The following is a 21444-nucleotide window of genomic DNA, read 5'->3' on the forward strand; positions in this document are numbered from 1 at the left end:
ATGCAGAAGGTGTAAGGTTACTCATTTGAACCTCGCTTAGATTCATAAGAGATGAGGAAAAACTTTTTGCTGAGAACATTTTAAGTTGATGGTGTGTACCCTGGAACACGGTGGAACTGTGATAAAACAATGAAGTTAGAATGTCTAGAAGCCTCCTAAAATATTGGGGCACAGCCCCAAAAGTCTGAGGCAGGAGAAATTCAAGACCAAGCAAGGCTACATATATAGTTAGATACTATCCCAAAAGATGAGAGCGAAAAGACAAAGTTCAAAAACTGTTTAGAGTATACTGCCCCGTTAGTGAAAAACGACGAATTGGAAGAGGAAGAAGCATCTGCATTTGTGGTGTAGGGCAACAGTGATTGTTGGCACACAGTTTGGTAGATTAGAGCCATGCAGAAAGGAAACGAAGAAGAGTGTTATGGTTTGTTGCCTTGTCGAAGCACCACAACTAAAAGCATCATGAAAGGAAGAGTTCATACAGCTTACCTTTCCAGAGGAACAAGGTCCATCAGGCAGGGAGGCGGGTCGGGCAGGGAGCTGAGAGCACAAACTAGAAGTAGAGCACACTGTTCATTCTGAAAGGCGTCCCCTCCTAACCTCACCTCCTCCATATCCACACCTGGCCAACAACTGGGGCCAGGTATTCAAACGCCTGCGCACATGGGGGAGTGCATTTCTCCTTTAAACCACAAAGAAGGCTTTTTCAGACACTAATATTTCAAATGATTTTTACAATGAAATACCAACAGCATGTCTATAGATTGTGAGGGATGCTAACGAGGTTAGGGAGGTCCTTCTAACTCCGCTTCCACACACTGGCCCTGCTGCAGGCATTTGTGCCTCAGGGTCCCCAGGACTTCTGTACACTCCAGCTGCTTCTGGCTCTGCCTACTGCGGTTTCCCAGCTTTCCCATCATGCTTTGAGCCCCCTGGGGGAGAAAGCGGTTCTAGCTGCTGTGTTGTCTCATTTGGGGCCCCTGGTTATGGTGAACTCTTAAGGTCTTTGTAACCCAGTTCCCTTTCTCACCTCCTCTCATTTATGCTTTTCCCAGCCCAGGAAAGCCTAGGGGAGGAGCAAGCATGGGAACTGGACTCTTGTAAGCCTTTCAGCCATCTTCTTCCTAAAACTGTGCTTAATAAACAAGGTGCACAGGCAGAAAAGAGTCCTAGAAAACCCTGACCCTCTGCCCTGCCCCGCCCTGCCCTGCCCTGCAGTAATTCACTGGGTAATCTTGCTGAAATCATGGAGCCACTATAAGGGAAGAATTGTGTAAAAATCATAGCTTAATTAACTTAGGAAACTAAAACTATTATTTATACTCTAACATGAGGACTCCGGATTTACAAATTTTTAAATTAATATTCCATAAATAAGTTGTTAAATGCAAAAACTAAACAACTCAAGTTTCTTCCCTTTGGTATTGTTTTGGAGGTCTTTATGAACTTCAATGTGCTTAAACAAGTAATTGTATTGTTTTCAAGAGGATCTTTGGAGTTTCGTTGTTCTGTCAGATTCATATGAGAAGTTTTTGCCAATTTTGATGTTTTTCGTCATCCATTAAAGTTCAGCTGAACTTTTAAGATTTTTTTAAAATTTGTTTGCACTTGCTGGTCATTTGGTCTGGACAGTTAACTTGGAGTCCTGGGTCACTTGCACTTTGCTCCAAACTGTACTAGGACTTGATACATTTTCTGATCGGATTGCAAACATTCTAAAGAAATATTTGTTTTTATTACCTTTTATATTTATAAAAAAAAGTTATTGAAATCCATGTATTCCAATTATAATTATGTTAATTAACTTTAATTCCCACCTCATAATCATATCTTAAGTAAAATTTGAACTTCTATTAACATAACCCCCCTTCCTTATCATTTCAAAGTCCCACTCCCTCTCTGGCAGTAAGTGCAGTGCTAGGCACAACAATGGTAGACCATCCTGACCAAGTTGTGTGAGGCTGGGGGATGAAACACATCCGGGAACAGCCCCACACAGGACAAAAAGAGAATTTTTAAAAGCATACAACCCTCTAGGACGTTTTATGCTTTGGTCTTAACTGCTTTAGTTAACGGGCAACTTTGCTGTCCATGTTCGTGTTAGCTGTAGTTTAGCGTGTTTGTCATTCTTACAGCAGCGTTTCTCAAATAATCCACCTTCCTTCTTAGTCCCAAAAGGAGCACCGAGAAACGTAATCGTGAGCAGGAAAATAAGTACATCGAAGAGCTTGCAGAGCTGATTTTTGCAAATTTTAATGATATCGACAACTTCAACTTCAAACCTGACAAATGTGCAATCTTAAAAGAAACTGTGAAGCAGATTCGCCAGATCAAGGAGCAAGGTAAGAGGACTTGGACGGTTTCTGTGCTTCCATGTGTGAGGTTCCTTCAGAGTCCCTTGAATCTATTTCTTAAGCCTAAATTATTGATGAGATGATGTCACATTGCGAGGTGAATGCAAGTATCACTTTCAGGGGTTTATAAATAGGCTTTATATAAAATTCAGCCATTCCCTGAAGACCAAGGATGTGGAGGCGCGTCGGCGATGGAACTTTTCATCTGGTGAACTCAGCTTGGTGCCCCCGGCTTTCCCCACAGCCCCAGAGTTTTCTCAGCTTGCACAGCAAGTGATTGGCATAATTGCAAGTGAGCGGCCAGTCTGTAATCCTCAAGTAAGGACGCAGGAAGACGCGTCCTGTTTCAGTATTCAGCGTCTGTGATGAAGGCACAGTTCGCTGGCAGTGTTTCTTGACTAGAATTTCACATCCTCAATGATGAAGGCTCGAAAGGCTCTAATCCAGTAGAGATTCCTTTGTGAAGTCAAACACATCATGTGGCAGCTTCTTCCTGTAGTTTGCTTTTTCCCTGAGATTATTTTATGCTTTTTTTTTATATTTTTGCCTACAGAAAACAAATTAAGAAAATAATATTTTTGAAAACACGTTTGACTTTGTAGTGCCAAAAATAAATCTGAGGCATGTATGAACAGCGTCTTGGTGCTCAGGGTGGGCGCATGCTCTAAAGTGTCCACATGCTGCTTTCCTTCAGGGCTGGAGATGATTACCTCTTGAAATGCTTTTGATGCACCCTCCTGCATTTTATGTAATCGCTGAAAAAGCCAATTTCAGGAAAATAATGTCTTTGTCTTTATAGATGGCCAAGTCTCAAACTGTTTTCCCCTATGAATCATAAACCTTTCCTCTTAGCATAGAATCAAAGTGTCATTTTTCCATTGCTAACCATCGAACTCAGTCATACAAATATAGTACAAACATACACATTCCTAGTATCAACCCACTGAAAATGTCTCTCCATCAAAATTGTCCTGTTGTAGACAGCAAGGACCTTATCTCAATATCTGTCACACACTCCCCCTCCCTCCCTCCCTCCCTCCCTCCCTCTCCTCTCGTTTTTTTCCAGTTACCTTTAATCTCATTCATTTTGGATTTTGGATTTTTTTTTTAAGTTTTTTGATACAGGATTTCTCTTTAGCTTTGAATCCTGTCCTGGAACTAGCTCTTTTAGACCAGGCTGACCTCTAACTCACAGAGATCTCCTGTTTTTGCCTGCCAAGTACTGGGATTGAACCGCCTGACGGCTCCTCCTCCTCCTCCTCCGCCTCCTCCTCCTCCTCCTCCTCCTCCTCCTCCTCCTCCTCCTCCTCCTCCTCCTCCTCCCAGCAAATGGGTCAAACGATAATTAGCAGACATGTTGGTTGAAGTACAACGGATTTTGTTATTTTGGTTGCTGATGCCATTATAATAGAAAATATGAGCTTGCTGTTTCAGGTTTCTAAGAATCTTGAATAGATCAATTTTGTAAACAGTTCATGTTGTAGTTTTATGTTTTAAAACAACCATACACATATTTTCAACCACTGTGAAGTTCTTGCACAACTTTGGTAAATCCCCCTTCCAACCAGAAAACGTGTTAAGATGTGTCATGCTGGTCCTGCGCCATGCCTTAACTACGGTGTTAATCACCAGGCATACATTGTGCCACCCAAGAAGCGGCAATACTGTAAACACCCTGCCACATAGTATTCTCAAAGCATTGCTCCTGAAATTTAAAGGCAGTGGGTTTCAAAGTGAGAAGCAAAAGTTAAATGCCAAATAGACGAAGGTTAAATAGCAAAAACACAAATATTCTTTTATTTATTTATTTATTTATTTATTTATTTATTTATTTATTTATTTATTTATTTATGGATTTTCGAGACAGGGTTTCTCTGTAGCTTTTTGTTTCCGCTCCTGGAACTAGCTCTTGTAGACAAGGCTGGGCTCGAACTCACAGAGATCCGCCTGCCTCTGCCTCCCGAGTGCTGGGATTAGAGGCGTGTGCCACCACCGCCTGGCCACCACAAATATTCTTTTAACTTCCCAACTAATCTAATGCTTTAAGAATAATCTTACTTTAATAATTTTTAATAATCACATCAGACAGAAGCTGGCTATACACCAGTTTCATGGAACCGTCCTTTGAACCTGTGAAGAAGTCTCCTCAAATAGAATTGAGTGAGCAGTGAGCACACCTGGGGACAGGGCTGCTGGAGAAAGAGGTTCTGTTAGCTCACTCAGTCGACTCCCGCACTAGGATTAGTTGGTGGAGTTTTCTTTCCCACATTAAACACTTTGTTTTTGAAAGCCTGGCCTAAGATCTTTGAACAGCTACTTCTTCTTCCTCTACATGGAAAATGAGAGAAAGGTAACTGGTGGTGGTTATTAGGACTTGTTTCCCAAAGTGGTTTAAAAAATTAAAAATTAAAAATTAATAAAAAAAAAAAAAACTAGGGTCAGAGAACTCTCTGGGGATGCATCTGTTTGGACCATTGGCATTCTCTGTGTAACTGACAGTCAAGCAAGGTTCCGCAGTAGCACAGAAGTCAGGCTTGAGCCCCTTGCTCTCACTGTGTCTTCTCTGATCCAAGTTGTTCCCCCCACCAGTCAGCATAAATAAAACCCATCTACCATCTTTCCACCATAATCCAAACTTAACTTGTATTTAAATCAGTCATACTTATCAACCTAAATAGAATTAATTAGGAGTTGAGAAGAAAATATCCGTGATCTAATAAGCCCGCCAGTTTGGTTCAGAGGAGTCAAACTGGGTGCCATGCTAAGGAAGACCGAGAACACCAGGAGGGCAGGGCTCATCTTGAAGGGACTCACTAGTGTATGTGTTGGTCTACTGTCTTGGGTCTTTCCCTCAATTCTCCTTAAACATTGTACATCGAGGAAAGTGGAAAGGCATTTTAAAATGGCCTCAGGACAGTAATTTGGAGGGAGAATTGCCAAATGTTTAAATTAATAAGCATTATTTCAGAGATAAAAGTTTATGAGGCCCACCTCTTAGATGTGGTAACACTTGGAAGGCAGAGGCAGGAGGATCGCCACAAAATTAAGGTTAAATTTGGTTTACGTAGAGAGTTGTAGACCAGCCAGAGCCACATCATGAAGCCTTGTCTCAAAGACATCCTGGAAGCACCCTGACGAAATAATAGGGCTTTGAGAACAAGGGTTTGAGGTTACTGGTGTGATCACCATTAAATTTGGGGTCCATTTACATTGCTGGTGTTCTGTGGACCCACATCCATAGAGCCTTAGTTATTAAAAAAGTGGGTAAAGAAGTGAGACTAAATTTTCTTTTGATAGGTTTTAATAGCAGCTAGTACTTCCTGTATGTTGGGTGTCCTGTTACATACTTGGATTTGGCTACCTATTTAATACTGCAAACAGCCATAGAAAGCAGCAGTTTTATTGTTTTCCCTTTTCCAGATGGGAAACCTGAGGCATGGGAAGGTTAATATAGCAAAATCACATGCTCTTAAGGGAAAGAAGGGATGAAATCCCCGCATCCTAGCCTCAAACCACCTCTGGTAATTCCAACACTTCTTAGTATTGACGTATGGTGTTTCTTTGTCTTCTAGTGTAGTAATGTTTAAAGTTTCTGACTTCTTTCTAAACTTAGAAAGGGTTGTCTTTAGTAGAATATACCTACTTTCTTTAAGTGGGGGGTGTCTATTGCTAAATTCCATAGAATTCCACAGAATTGATTTTGGATTACTATATACATTATCATTTAATTCAGCAGAAAACTTAAATATTGTGTAGAAAATATATAGTGATTCCTATTATGTTATTAAAACTATAATCACAGTGTAAAATGGCTAGAAAGATTGAGAATTTTAAAATTAAACCCATTTCTGCTATTCAAAGTAATGTTTACTCTGTTACACCAAAGAAGTCACACATTTCTTTTTTTAAAGAAAACTAGCTAAAAGTGAGTTTTATTATTTGAAAATTATATTAGCCTATGGCATGGTAATGCAGACCTGTAATCACAACCTCTTGGGAGCTAAAGGCCAGGGGATTAGGAGTTCACAGGTGATACATAGCCTGGGCTATATGAGACACTGATTTAAAAAAAAAATCATTGAAATCCAATGTGTTGCATTATATTTGGATTTCTTTATCAGTTAGTAGAGAGTCGGTTTCAAACTTTTGTTTAAAGTAGTTTTGGTGACTATCAACTAAAATGAGGGGTTGGAGAGATGGCTCAGTGGTTAAGGGCATTGCCTGCTCTTCCAAAGGTCCTGAGTTCAATTCCCAGCAACCACATGGTGGCTCACAACCATCTGTAAAGAGGTCTGGCGCCCTCTTCTGGCCTTCAGGCACACACACAGACAGAATATTGTATACATAATAAATAAATAAATATTAAAAAAAATAAGGAGACGCATATCAAATATTGTGCTGATATACAAATCATTTAAATTTTTCATTATAATCAAATTAGACTAGATAAACATTGGATATAATGTTATTATTAGATAACATTTTACTCTGTGGTACTGACATGAGAATGTGCAATTCTCAGTTGTACAAACATGAATTTTCTCTAATAGGGTAGTGTCACAAAATGAAGTAGTGTCTGGAGACAGGAAGGGGGTAGCAGGGACTTGTTGAAGTCAGCAAAATTAAGCCAGACGTAGTTGTGATACCCTTAATCCCAGTACTCTGGAACCAGAAGCAGGCAGATCAGTGAGTTCAAGGACTGCCCATAGGGAGTTATAGGACAACCAAGGTCCTGTTGCACAATGTTTTGTTTTTAAAATTAAGCCAGCCAGTTGGTAAGCACAGTTATCGTTGATAACCATATGTATGTGAAGGGTTGTTTAACAAGCAAAAGTAACAAAAATGACATTCAAGGTTTCTCGCTTCTCTGCTGCCCTGCACTGTGATGTGCCCTAGAGGTTGTGCCTTGTGCCTTCGTGTCTGAAGTTCCGTCTAGTGATGCCTGCTGTGCACCACAGTCAAGCACAGTGGTGTGACATGGTCCACCATGAGGAGAATATTCCGACCACAGGGCTGGGACACTATAGTTTGTGATTTATTCATGCTTGTCACTCTAGACTTAACAATAACTTCCAACTTCTTAACTGTATAGGTAGCCGGCACATGAGTAACACAGCATAAAAGTTTGTGGATCAACAATTATATTTGTGGGTATGGTAACCATTATTTCTCCTGTCTTACTCACTAATTTAAATGGAAACTAACCAACAGCTATACTCTTTCATCAGTTGTAATTAGGGGTAGCTACAGTACAAATATTTACCAAAAATCAATGGAAACTTTCTCTGAGAGTCATACGGTTACATGATATTTACAATAATGAGAGTTGTATATGTTATTCTCATTTGTAAATTATGCACTTATATACCTTTATTGCCACTGAGAGGGAAATGCAGGTAAATCAAAGTGGAGGAAGTGACCCAACTGTAGCATTTACAGGCAATATGCAGAACCGTTAAACTTACACTTTTCTTATTGTCTGCTCTTACTTAAAGCCAGCGCAATCAGTGTCACAGCTGTCACCAAACAACATGAACAAAACTGCTGACAAATCCCTTTCAGCAGTGGGGTTGTCTGTAAGTCAGGTTTGGTGTGAAGGCTTCGCCTCATGGCTTATAGTCCATGTGATGAAACCTTAGAGTGATGGGCAAGTATCTGCTGGAAGGGCTGAGTCCGTGGACTTGACATGCAGTTAGCGTGCACCTGAAAGTACTGCGGGTACCGAGGTAGGTTCAGTGTTTTGGGGGACCTGTCAAACATGACACTACAAAGACCTTGGCTTTGAGACTCACAGGAGACTGCAGTGACATGTACTCTAACTTCCATTTTAACAGAAATCCCTTTTATACTACATACAGATTAAGTCTCAATTGCTAAATTTTCATCCTGCCAACTCTTAAAAATACTGGTGATCTTTAAGTGGTTAAAGTCAGCCAGATGCAATCCTGGGCTGACAGAGAATATTGTATAAATAGTCTAGCTTACTCCCCAAGTCTAGTTGGTTACATAGACTGAAATTGCCTATATAATATGCCCATTTAGAGAAAAAACTTTACTAAAATCCAGTGAATCTGTTATCTCTCTTTACCAGACCATATTCAGCATTGTTAACAACTTGGGATCTTTATTTCAAAATCTATTACGAGGGCATAGTAATGCCTGCTTCATAAAGCCCTTGCAAAGGGTAGACTTAAAGGTTTACCTAGCCTTTGACACATTGGATGATTTCATTGGCAGTAATTTCATACTTCACCAATTTGTGTGACATCTATACTAGGTGGTGTCATCTGGTAAATACTTTCTTTCAAAGGCCTCCATATTGTTAAGGAAACAAGTCATTCTTTTATCTTCTATATGTTATCATTTTAAGACAATACTCATATCAGGTTTTTTTGTCTTTTTTCCTTATAAAGCTACAGAGAAACGCTGTCTCAAAAAACATATATATATAATTGAAGACTGCTTGCAGTTTCTGAGAGTCAGTCCATGATCATGGTCAGCATGGCAGAGTGCCTGGCAGCAGTTAGGCTGATGTGCATCTGCTGAAAGCTTCAACCCATACCTTCTAGTCATTCCCAGTGGGCCAAAGCAAAGCCCAAGAGCATGTGTGCCCATAGAGGCTCATAGCCACATTTTAATGAAAACAAAAATGCTCTCAGTGGAACCTCAGATGTCCCCATCATCTCTAACAGTCTAGACGTAGCTTTAAAATCTGAAGTCTGACTGAGACTCAACCACTCAAGTGTAATCACCTGTAAAAACAAATATACTTTGAACATACAATGGAATATACGTTATCATATCAAAATCAAGGAAACTGGACATAACAAGGAAATACTGCAAAGCGAGACCCACAGCCATTGGGCAAGTCCAAGTTCACGTGCAGGTGCAACAAGCTCAGCTGTCTCAGTCGGTGCCATTCACTGCTCCCTCGTTCATAGCCCTTCCTCTAGCTCTTCTTGACAGTCATCACAAGGCTCCCGTGTCTCCCATATCTGGTTATCTGGGGGTCACCTTCCCAGCTTCACGAAAGGGTCTTCCCTGGCCTCCCTGCAGGGACTCCTTTGCCACATGCCTGGCCTCCAGGGTTTTCTGTAGTGCTATACGTGGTCTCATAACCCCTTTCTTGTACCTTTCTCGATTCTAAATCCAGAACCAGGTGGCCAAAGCCACCAGTTCCTGCTGCTGCTTGGCTGAAACCCACTCCATTCACTAAACGGCAAGTCTTCAATTCTTTGCTGCTTGCAGTATTATCTACATGGTATACATTTTATACTTCCCTTTCTCTTTTCTCTCGCCTTAGGAAGACCTAGAGAGTTGGCAGTTTTCACTCAACAAAGAATCTAGCCCATGATTATTTTTAATGATCAGAAACTATTGTGTTTCTTGTCTCCAAAAAACAGTTAAACATAATTCTTTCAATAATTTAACCAGTGTCAACAATTTGTCCCTGATATCGCAGATGCTAATGAACATGAAACTTTTTCCCTTGTGTTGTACATATTTTATGTTCATGCTTGCATGTGGATTCTTAAAGTCTTTAACATTAGTGAGCTATGTTTAAAACTCTTGTCCTCCTTTCTTCATAGGAAACCCCCCCCCCATTATTTTATTGTCTTTCTTAAGTACATGGAAGGTTGGTTTCGTAGCTTTTAGGTAAAAAAAAAAAAATTAAATCATTCAGTGCACCCTAATGTTTTAGGATTTTAATACTTTAGGACATGGGCTTTCTATGAAGACATCAGCTGACTCTAGGAGAAAGTAGACTCCCTTGTTTCCATGATTGCCTTCTACTAGTGTGAAAGGAAGTTAATTCTGATACCCCATTTGGGGTGGATAGATAGATAGATAGAAAGATTGAGTGATTGACTGATTTTTGTCCAGTTGTAACCATTCATTACATTAAATTTTATTCTGAAGGCATGCTGCCGATTGAGGGAAAGTCAGTGATACAGAGGTATAGAGTTCTTTTCCATGGCGCTTTCTGTCATTTGGAAGAGCTATTAACAGTTAGCTGTAGAACCATCAGGTGGACATGATAGAGCTAGAGCAGTCTCCATGACAAGCCTGCACCTTGTGTCAGACAAGGATTTCAGTAAGCAGGAAAATGTGGGCTTGGAACAGGAACAAGCATTGTAAACAGTGCAGAGAGAAACCTGAGCAAGGCACAGGGGCACACGTGCCATGCAGTAAAGTGTACTGAGAGCAATATACTATTGAAAATAACGTGTGAGCTGGCCAGGGAGGGCAAGGCTGGGCTTCAGTCTTCAGCAGAAGTGGCTTGAGGTTGCCTCCCATGCTTTCTAGAATCTACATAGGGTCTACTAAGAATAGGCAATGGTTAGGGTTTATTGAAAGCTTGGAGGTATAGGAATACATAACTAACAAAACATAAAATGTATTATTTACCTATAATAAATGATGAATGCTGTTTTATTAAAACAAATTTTCAAGCCGTACATGGTAGCTCATCCCCAAAATCGAGGCTACTTAGAAAGCTGGGGCAAGAGAATTGTGATTTCAAGACCCGCTTGGACTATGTAACAAGACCCTGGCTTAATAATAGTAATGAGACTGACAGTAACAACTGATTTTAGTATGTTTTCATAACATGTGAAGGGGAACTTAGAAGAACGAGGATGATATTGTAGGGGTTAGAAACGGCAAATACGGACTGGAGAGATGGCTCAGTGGTTAAGAGCATTACCTGCTCTTCCCAAGGTCCTGAGTTCAATTCCCAGCACCCACATGGTGGCTCACAACCATCTGTAATGAGGTCTGGTACCCTCTTCTGGCCTGCAGGCATACACACAGACAGAATATTGTATACATAATAAATAAATAAATGTAAAGAATTTCCTTTAAAAAAAAAAGGCAGATACAAGAGTAGAAAGCAGATAGATCACAGTGAACTGGACAGAGGTGAGAATGACAGCAGACAGGCCCAGAACACTCGTGTGTACACTCAATCCGTGACATTTAAAAATAGGAAATTTCAGATTACTTCCATTTTGTCACTAATGACTTAATGTGGCAATTATAGGCACACATAGAAAGAAGACTGTTGGGCCCAGCCCACTCATTGCCAGCCCTCACCTCGGTTCTGACCTACCAGAGCTTTATGGTGAGGACACACATACTTCCTGTTTATCCCAATGTTGTGCCCATCAAAGAGCTGAATCAGAATGGCATCCATTCCTGCTGCCTCTGTTGCCTGAGCTGAGAGTAGTGGCATCACCTTTGTGCCGCAGGGAGGGGTCCTATGCCCAAGAGAAGAGTTCTGAACCCAAGGAAAAAATCTAGAGGGTCATTCCCTAATTCTCCTGCCCACCCAGTGATCCAGAGTGATCATTCTTCTATGACCCCAGTGACTGTCCGTGTAGCTGATGAGTCCAGCACAAGTGTCTCTGCCCTCTGTCTCTAGCCAGCCCCTGACAGCCCCCAGGCCTGAGGACAGACTGAGCTGGTCTTTCTGCCTGAAGGGCTTCCCTCTCCTTCGCTGGTGCTTAGTCGGTAGGCTGTTAGAGCGCAGTGACTGAACAGAGGGTGACCAGCATTGCTGCTGGCAGGGGGATCATGCCTTTATGTTGTCCTTCTCACCTGGACTGCCTGTTTTCTGCTTCTGTGTACTGTTCCTTTTCAGCTTTTCATAAAGCATCTATTAATTACCTAAACAAAATAAGATCACCTACTTTGCTACCTCATGCCATTTCTGTTTGGGCTAGCCTTATTCTGATTTTGTGTTCCCCCTTTTCTTCCAGTTGGTTGACCTAATCTCTTGGTAGCATCTCTTGTAGTACTAAGCATAAGGTTTGTTATGGTTTATGTAATAAGAGTATTTGTCAAATTATTCTGATGCCTAGGCTTGGATGGTGATTCATATTGGCTGTAAATTTCAGGATTCAAGTACCTTCATTCTTGTACAAGGATTACCAATTTCAGCCTTTCATGAAAAATATTAATATTTTAGGTTTCTTCTTAGAAGCAAATTAGTGTCTTTTAAAAACAATATGAGACAAATTGCTAACTTCCTTAGACTCTTGACAAGTTTGGCCATGGAACCCTCATTACTAGCCAGTTTATCAACTAGAGTATATTTTGAAATGCTAAGAAAGGAACTGTTTCATAATTACGATTTTTAATTTATTTGAATTATTTGTTTAAACATTTCATATTAGTCTAGAATATATAACAGAAAGAAGATTCATACTTAACATTAGTGCTCTGTAGATATTAATATTAATAGCTACTATTTTTCCAGGACTGTTTATATCTTAATAACTAAGTTTATATGAAAGCTGAGCATACTCAGGAAGGTCCCAAGTTGGATGCCAACTTAGGCTATATACCTAGGCCTATCTGATTAAAAAACAGTAAATCAATTTATAAGTAATTTTGTTTGCTGTTTGTTAGTTTGGGACAGTATGACTATGTGGCCGTGCCTGGTCTAGAACTGTGTAGACCAGGCTGGCCTGAATTCATGGTAATCCACCTACCTCTGTTTCCAGAGTCCTGGGAATGAATAGAAGAGTGTGCCACCATGCCAGAGTTTCTTCTTGAAGCTTTTTCATGTGTAGATTGCCAGGAGGGCAAACTCCAGCTTGGTTCCTAGAAAATGCGACTCACATACCGTGTTCTTGTGATGGGTGTAAAGTCCACTGAAAATTTACCTTTGTTGGTTTTTACAACTCCAGATTTTCCTCTAGAGTTGTTATTATCAGTACTTCAGATCTTGATTCGTTTTGGTTACAGGTTTTCTGGTGTCATGGGGGGGGTTGAGTGTATTACAAGAATTGTACTTTTGTTGATACTTATTGATTAGAGACTCTAGCTAGCAATAAACTTCACCTGAAATTTTATCTTAATTTGATCTTTTTATTATAATAAGTATATAATAACCAGGATCATTTTTAAGTATGTAGTTCAGTGGCAGTAAGTAAATTCACATTGTTGTAAGATCGTTAGCGTGGAATAATAATTACCTGACTTTCTGTGACAGACTTACTTCATTTAGCATGAAGTCCTTGAGTTTTGGCATGCTATAACAGTTGCTACCCTCAGTGCTGCCTCCTAAGTTATAGCGAGTCAAATTACCAGTTCACAGCATTCATAGAAGATCCTTTTGTGAAAGCCTCTTTTTGCTGAGTGACTAGAGGGACAGAGCCACATCTATCATAGGCTAGAGTCTTATAAGAGCAAAAACTGCCCATGAGAGAATAAATGTCACTGCAAAGTTGCGCGCACGGGTGTGTGTGTGTGTGTGTTCGTTCAGGCTCAAGCCTATAGCTGCACAACTTGAGTGCTACTGTGTGATAAAATACATTTTGGTCTGTAATAGAGTCTAAGCCGAAAAGAAAGCTCCACCGTGTCACTGCCTTCTCCCATAGCTCATGGTGTATTAATTCCTATGTCTTTTCCCTGCTGTCTTTCATGCACGTAGGAGATATGCAGAGCTTAGAGAAAATAAAATGTTCAAGGCACAAGAAATTCAGTGTTTCCTTTATTCTAAAGAAGATATGAATAGCATCAGACTAGCAGCTTTTAAGCATCATTATTTCCTTGCCAGTCTATAATAAATTTCTGTGTCACTGTCTCGGAATGACCAGGAGTGTCCTTAAACATAGTGACTTCTTACTTATTCACGTTTATACAGAGATGGACTCTGTGCCATGCGCTGTAATAGGCTTCAGGAGCATGGAAAGAAACAGTCCCATGGGAACACAATGTCTATCTTCCCTTTATCCTCTGCCCGATTTGCAAGCTCACCGTAGTGCAGCCTGGGACTGTCATTTGGTGAGTGATGAAGCCAATACTGGGATTGAATAAAGGAGACAGAATCACAGCAAAGTGGCGAGTGGGAGCAGGCAAGTGGGCAGAAGGAAGGAAGGAATAGAACTTTTGTTTTGTTTTTAACCAAAATGAGTACATGGCAGCCTGCCATGTGGGTAGTGTTTAAATAAACCCTGAGCCTACAAATCAAAATTCTCTGTGGGTAAGGGTACCTAACTAATTTTCTTTCTTTCTTTTTTTTCTTTTCTTTTTCTTTTTTTTTTTTTTTTTTTAAGTTTTTCGAGACAGGGTTTCTCTGTAGCTTTGGAGCCTGTCCTGGCACTAGCTCTTGTAGATCAGGCTGGCCTTGAACTCACAGAGATCCGCCTACCTCTGTCTCCCGAGTGCTGGGATTAAAGACATGCGCCACTACCGCCCGGATTAACTATTTTTCTTAAGATTTATTTATTTTATCTTATGTGTATGAGTGCCTTGCCTACATGTGTGTCTGCTCACTGTGTGTGTGCCTGGTGCCCAAGGAGGTCAGAAGAATACCGTGGGACTAGAGTTATGTTCAGTTTTAAGAACCAATACAGATGCTAGAAATCAAATTCGGACGCCTTACAAGAACAACTGCTCTCAACCAATGAACCATTCCTCCAGCCCCTAACAATATGTTTTTATTTAGCAATATTAAGACTGTTATAGAGACATTCAAACACACAGTACTTTGTTCCCTATTTCTTCCTCTGGGAAACTGTTGTGTTGTCTACTCAGTGCACATGCTACCTCCAACCGTGGTGCCCTTCGGGCTTGGTGCCATCCCTGTGTGTTAATAAGCCTGATATCCAGAGCATTAGGCAGATTGAGGGCTTCAACCTGAGAAGGGACAGAATAGACTTCAGACCCACAGTCTCCTGGTAAGCTTTTGCACTCTCTGTTGTGTTCCAGCACCGGCCTCTGAGAATCATGGTCACGGTCATGTTTGAAACTTTTCCTTGTCTTTTTAGGAGAGAAAATAGTGTTCTATAGAGAATTCCAAACAAACCAGCTGATGTGGGAGTGTCATATATCAATCTGTTTATTTCATTGGTTAATTAAATAAAGAAACTGCTTGCCCTGATAGGTTAAAACATAGGTGGGAGGAGTAAACAGGAGGAAGAGGAAGTGAGGTAAGACTCCTCAGACAGACGCTAGATAGCTCTGCTCTCAGAGACACACGCGATGAAGCTCCGGCTCAGGATGGACGTAGGCTAGAATCTTCCCGGTAAACACACCTTGGGGTGCTTACACACATTATTAGAAATGGGCTAGTCCAGGTGCGAGAGTTAGCCGAGAAGAGGCTAGATATAATGGGCAAGCAGTGTTTAAAAGAATACAATTTGTGTGTTGTTATTTCGGGCATGAGCTAGCAGGCGGCCGGGGTGCTGGGGACGCAGCCCCGCCGCTTCTTATTTCAACAACCAGCCAAACCCAAGATCACAGGAGTTCGTTCTATGTGCAGAGAGGTCATTTTACTTATACTATTGAGAACGGATTTTGATGTGACTTCACAGACTGTCTTCAGTCTTACCTCAGTGCACTCAAGGGTCATGAGCCCCAGAGGCTGAGGAGGCCTTGTTGCCAGTGGCACCTCTGGGATACATTTTTAGCCCCTGTTTCTGTTCTTCCCTCTGCCTTTCTAACAGGTGCCTTTGATTTCCGGGGGTGCCTAGTGAACAAGACAATGTAATCATCCTGTCCCCGCTGCTCCAGCTCTGATGGGTGGTTGGTGTCCCTTATTGCACTTCACTCTGAGCATGGTTGCTCCGTCCTTCAAGCAGTCTTATTTCTCTGGTTTCCAAAGGAGCCCACAGCAAGGGTACAGCGGTGCTCCCTGTCATGTCCTCTCACAGGTGACGGCTTGTGGCAGGATTGGGGTAGAGAGGAATGTGATGACGATATTCTGGAAGGAAGGCACAGGCGTGTGGCTTAGTGATTGCAAATGGGTACCAGTGTTCTCCAGATAACAGCACTTGGTTAAATTTAGGGGACATAAAGATTCTGGAAACTATCGTGGCACAGTTGATCACAAAGAAAAGATATAGGACATAAAATATAATGTGTATTATAAGCAAGAGATACTTTCATGACATTAAAAAAAGAACTTGCCATCTCTGTGCCAGTAATGGCGCTTAAGCGGCCGGGCCACCACTCACTGGAGCCTCCGTCAGTGCAGGGTTGCAGGCTGTTCTAGAAACGGAAGCCGAATTTCAATCAGGAAACACATAAGCGTTTCAGATAACGATCTACAGAGACCTCGGGAGACGTGTTCAAGTTGTCAAAGCTTTAGAGATTGATACACTGCTGTTTCTTTTCTCAACCTGTGTAAATAACCAACTTTTATACTTGTACTAATGAGAGCCCCTTTCTCTAATTATATCAGTTGTGTACCCTATGAAATGTAGATTCATCTTTATACTATATGGAAATTCTGTAACTACCTGTCTGTAATTTACCTTCATCAAAAGGCAAAGGTCAGCTGCCACCATGGAGGTGGGGGGCCATCTGGGTGGCTTACTTTGTCCTGTGCATGGCTGTGTGCACGGCTTGTCTCCTCTCAGCTGTGCAATGCCCCTGCAGAGGAAGTCTGCTTATTCTCTCAGTCTCACGGGAGACAGACTCGGGCAGGGCTGCACTTGTCTAAAGTAGCCACACAGAGAAGAGGGCTCAGATCTAGATCTCTACCCAGTTCCCACGCCCGTGTCTCCAGTGAAGGGTAGTGAGCCTGTCATCCAACCCTGTCCTTGTGGTTTTATCAGCCATTTGGGGGAAGTCATTCTGAGTGAATTGGTAAGTATGGAATCAGCTGTGGCTTAGGGTGCTCCAATTACTTAGCTCTGTTATTACAGAGCTCTGTTTTAAAGGATGGTATACATGTTCAAAGCAGATCAAGTTTTCAAATAACACCCAAGAACACACACACACACACACACACACACACACACACACACGCCCGCGCGATTAAAAAAAGTCCCAAGGAAGTAGAATGTTGTGTATCAGGGGAGGGGAACATACTGATACTTGATCAAAAAAAAGTTGCAACCCAAGCTTTGTTTTAGAGTATTAGCTTTGTTCCCTTAGTTAAAGGAAGGGCTTGTCTGTGTTCGGCTGAAGCTCTGTTGTCTCTTCATTTTATATGTCCATCTTATTTGTGCAGACTCAAAGCAGGTCTAGCCTTGATAAGAAGGCATATGCTCCCATTTCAAGAAGTATATTGGGGCAGTGCAGATTTTGCTCACAAAGCACTGTGATCACCCCAGTATTCATTGCTTATTGCCCAAAAGTACAGACCTGCTTGTGAGTCCAGGATTGGGTCACTGTCTATCAGACCATAGTGTACAGTGACTTTTAAAGTGCCACCTAGAAAATGGTGTGCTAAGATTTCGGGTATTTATGCTTAGATTTTCAGTATCTGTCACAGCATGAAATGGTGCCTGTGTTTCTCCTTTTTGTCACATTGTTGACAAGAAAGCCACTACTTACCATAGTTACACAATGGAGAAGTGGCTCGGGCAGCCTGCTTTCAGGACTGCTGCTCGGAGCATCTTGGACAGGTTTAGTGTTCTGCTGAACCTGTTCATCGTACATCTGGGTGTTTTGTCTTGTGTAGATAAAGAAAAATGAAATATATAATGCCTGTCGGCATGGCACCCTCCCCATACTCCCTATTTATGGTCAGTGATTTCTGGGTATGTTTCCTCTACTTCCCTGGGCCTAAAGAGCTTCTCAGTATAGTAATGATTCCTTGTATATGCCTGTCTACACAGACAGATGAGTGCATGTCACTAAATGAAAGATACCAAATGTTATACTTAGCTTATTACATCTGATGGGGGCTAGACCTTTCATAATTGATAATCATCCTAAACCACTCTATATTAAGCTTTCCTTTGATAGACCGTCTTCAAAGCACTTCAATTTGAAGATGTTCTATGTCACATCAGGAAAGAAAAATAGAGGGACATTTTGTTTGAAATAGTATCAGGGAGCTTAAATTATCAGAGGTCATAAGAAATGAAGTATTTTTGTTTCTTAGATTGTATAATGTCTGATTGAATTTGTGAGTCCATTTTTTCCCTCTCTCATACTTTCTTAACTAGCAAACAGTCTTCAGCCTGAGAACTGTTCTTTCCTAAGATTTACTTCTAGGCTAATAGTTTGAAAGAGGAGGTGCTTTCCATCAAAACAGTGTTTGTTTTGTTTTGGGGGAGTGTGTGTGTTTGAATTCCTGGGCCTGTTTCCTAAAGGCCATTATCACCAATAAGGCTTCTACCTTGAGGATCCTTCATTATATGAGGAGTAATTATCTACAGATACAAGCAAAATGCACACTATCTCAGAGGCAGTTCTAAGTTTACTACAACCTCTGTTATTTTAAATCTAAGTGTGATCCTGTGAGCTTCTACTTCTATTGGTGTTTGAAAGAACCCTTGTATTCTCAAAAGTGGATCCATTTCCTGATGTTTATTAGTCATGAACATGAAAAAGGCTAATCCATCAACACATATATGTAATTCCTAGGAAGAAGTATTCTGACTTTCCTGAGGCCTGAAAAAATGGCTGTTTCCTCCTTTCTTGTTGTTGTGGTTACCTTTCCATCTAGGCTTCCACTTGCCACACAGCACTAGTTGAGACTTTTAGGAAAGCAGCTCTCTTCAAAATGTAAGGTCCAGACATGGGTTGTGATTTACCTGGAGACCAGTGGCATCATGGATATAGTCTTGACAACAGCAGGCCTGCACATCTGAACTTATGACATTGCTTCAGTATATGCCAGCCGTTTCCCTTCTGCTGTCTTCTTCTAATTATTCTTTTACTTCTGAGAAATTTTTTATCCTTTAGCCCACCACAAGAACCAAATTCCGGTTTTGTCCTCAAGCAAATGTTCAACTTTCTTGTAGTTGTCCAAGGATGGTTGCCCCTAGTGAAAAGGAAAGGAGAATTTAACATGTAAAATCAGAAGGAAAGCCAGACTTTGAGGAAGTCTTCAGGCCTTTCCATGAGTTACTGTCCAGATGCTCTCTGAAATGTAAGTGGAGCTCAGTCTGGTCTTTGTCTACATGCAGTCCTTCGTCTTCAGAAGCTCCCAGTGTATGCCTCTTATTTCAACTTCCACTTTCATAAATACTCACCTGACTGACGTTCTCAGTGTCTCCCCCTCTATCTTTCTACTTTCCATCTTCCTTGATCGATTGTTGTTTGGGTTGAGACAAGGTTCTAATCTTGGCTGGGTTGGAATTCACTGCTGTAGCCCATACTGACCTTGAACCCACAACCCTGCTTGGGCCTCTCAGGTTGCTGGGATTACAGGCATGCCCCACCAAGTCCAGCTTTCCTTCCTTAGGTTCTGCTGAAGTAGAGCTCCAGAGAGTCTTATGTTGCATGGAGAATTATAAAGGGCAATCTGTTTTCAAAGGCAACCCACGCTGATTTTCAGGAGTGCTTTGCCAAAAGATATTCCTAGTGGGGGCTGGGGAGTGTGGAGAAAGCCTGCAGTCTGAGAGGTGTGGAGGAATCTGTTGTCTTTCCAACTGGTGTTTTGTCTTTTAGTATTGAAGTATATATACACATTACCTGACTGCGATGGACGTTGCAGTTTGGGGTCCCTACTTTAGTGTTTTCAAAGGCTGCCAAGTTTATCTCTGATAGGTGTCTATTCTCAGCCTGTAGGACATGACAGAGCTCTTTCCATGTATTTTAAGTATACCAATTATGAACAATTTCATTGTTTGTTTTTCTCTTAAAATGATCTTTTGGGTGGAGGGGTGGGGATTGTATCTAGATTCAGTGTGCAGACCATGTGCCTCCATGACCATACTGGTTCTTTCTAATGAGGCTTTAGCCATATTACCAAAGTATTCCCTAACAGATCTTTAGATCCCCTCCCTATAAACTAGTCAATCTGAGTGCCCTTCGTCTCCCGGTGTCCTCGGATTTCCTTCCAAGAAGGAGGTGGTAGTAATAGCCCCTCTCCCATACCCTCTGGACCAGCCCTCTCAGTGTTGTCCATGGAACCCAAGAGCATCTCTCTTGAAGATTGGGATTTCAAATGTGTTCCCAGCTTCTGTATTACACAGGATGGAAGATCTAGGCACCTGTGGCTCCCCATTTTACTACTGATTTAATGGCTCAAGCTTTTCTGAGAAAGGAGGGTCCTGTATCTCATTGGTTATGTTAGCCTTTATAGTTAAGTGAGCTGCATGTGTTTTTCTTTTTTAAATCTACAATTTATGAGTTTAACTTGCGAAATTTAAGAGACTTTATTAAATCTGTCTCTCACAAAATATTACAAATTTTTTCCTTTAAAGAAAATCATGTTCAGCCCGGCGGTGGTGGCGCACGCGTTTAATCCCAGCACTCGGGAAGCAGAGGCAGGCGGATCTCTGTGAGTTCCAGACCAGCCTGGTCTACAAGAGCTAGTTCCAGGACAGGCTCCAAAACCACAGAGAAACCCTGTCTGGGGGGGGGGGGGAGAAAGAAAGAAAATCATGTTCAGTAAAGTATTGTCCCAGTATTTGCTGAAACAAATTTATATGTTCAATATTATTATTGATAACTAAAGAAAAGTTACTGTTTTACTAACTGTGACTTTAAATTTATTCATAGAGAAACTATAGAAATGTTACAATAATAGCAATATCTCAGAATCTGATAAAATGTACTCTTCTCACAGGGGTATGTAATACTCTTTCCTCTCGAAGAAACGTGTGTCTATATATAGCAGAATTAATAAACTGTCCATTCCATTTTTAAGCCTGAATAGTTTCAGATTTTGCTATAAATTTTTATCACAACACTGTGGGAATTTCTTTTTATTTGTAATTTGTGAATAGCTCCTTTAGAGGCGTATTTTTCTAAGGCTGTAATCATACATGCAGGATAAAACTGCTTGGCACCTGTTTTCTGTAGAGCTCAGTGTCCACATGCAGTATTTCCTAACGCCTAGCACCGCCCCTGGGAAGCAGGGGTATTTTGCAAGTGATTAGGGGTTGCTTTGCTGAGTCAGCAGCACCTTACAACATTATGGTAAGCTCAAAAAAGATTGAGGTCATGTGCTGACTTGCTCTCGGGGAAACCCTGTGTGCAACCAAATGTTTTCCTTGGCAATTGAAAGCTGACAACGGCCACTGTTCTCTCAAAAGCATGCTGCTCACTAGTGTGATTTAAAAAGACAACAGCAGCGCATCTTGAGGAAGCATATCTGAGACAGTGTGTGGATTTGAGAGGTAGGTGAATTCAGGTGACAGGAGCCCAGCATCTCCTGCAGTCTAGGCTGGAA

At 41.3% G+C, this 21444-nt stretch overlaps 1 protein-coding gene across 2 annotated transcripts in view; it reads left to right on the forward strand.

The window, feature by feature from the left end:
* The window catches only part of Ncoa2 (nuclear receptor coactivator 2), a 224205-nt gene that overhangs the window by 137802 nt on the left and 64959 nt on the right, over window positions 1-21444 (forward strand). For both annotated transcript variants that reach the window (XM_050142073.1, XM_050142074.1), the window contains exon 4: window positions 2170-2342. In XM_050142073.1, coding sequence (XP_049998030.1) covers window positions 2170-2342 — 173 coding nt within the window. The remainder of the gene's footprint in view (window positions 1-2169; window positions 2343-21444) is intronic.

This window comes from Alexandromys fortis, unplaced genomic scaffold, assembly GCF_014885135.2.
Source record: "Alexandromys fortis isolate MF-2015 unplaced genomic scaffold, M_Fortis_MF-2015_v1.1 scaffold_41, whole genome shotgun sequence".
NCBI classification, from domain to species: domain Eukaryota; kingdom Metazoa; phylum Chordata; class Mammalia; order Rodentia; family Cricetidae; genus Alexandromys; species Alexandromys fortis.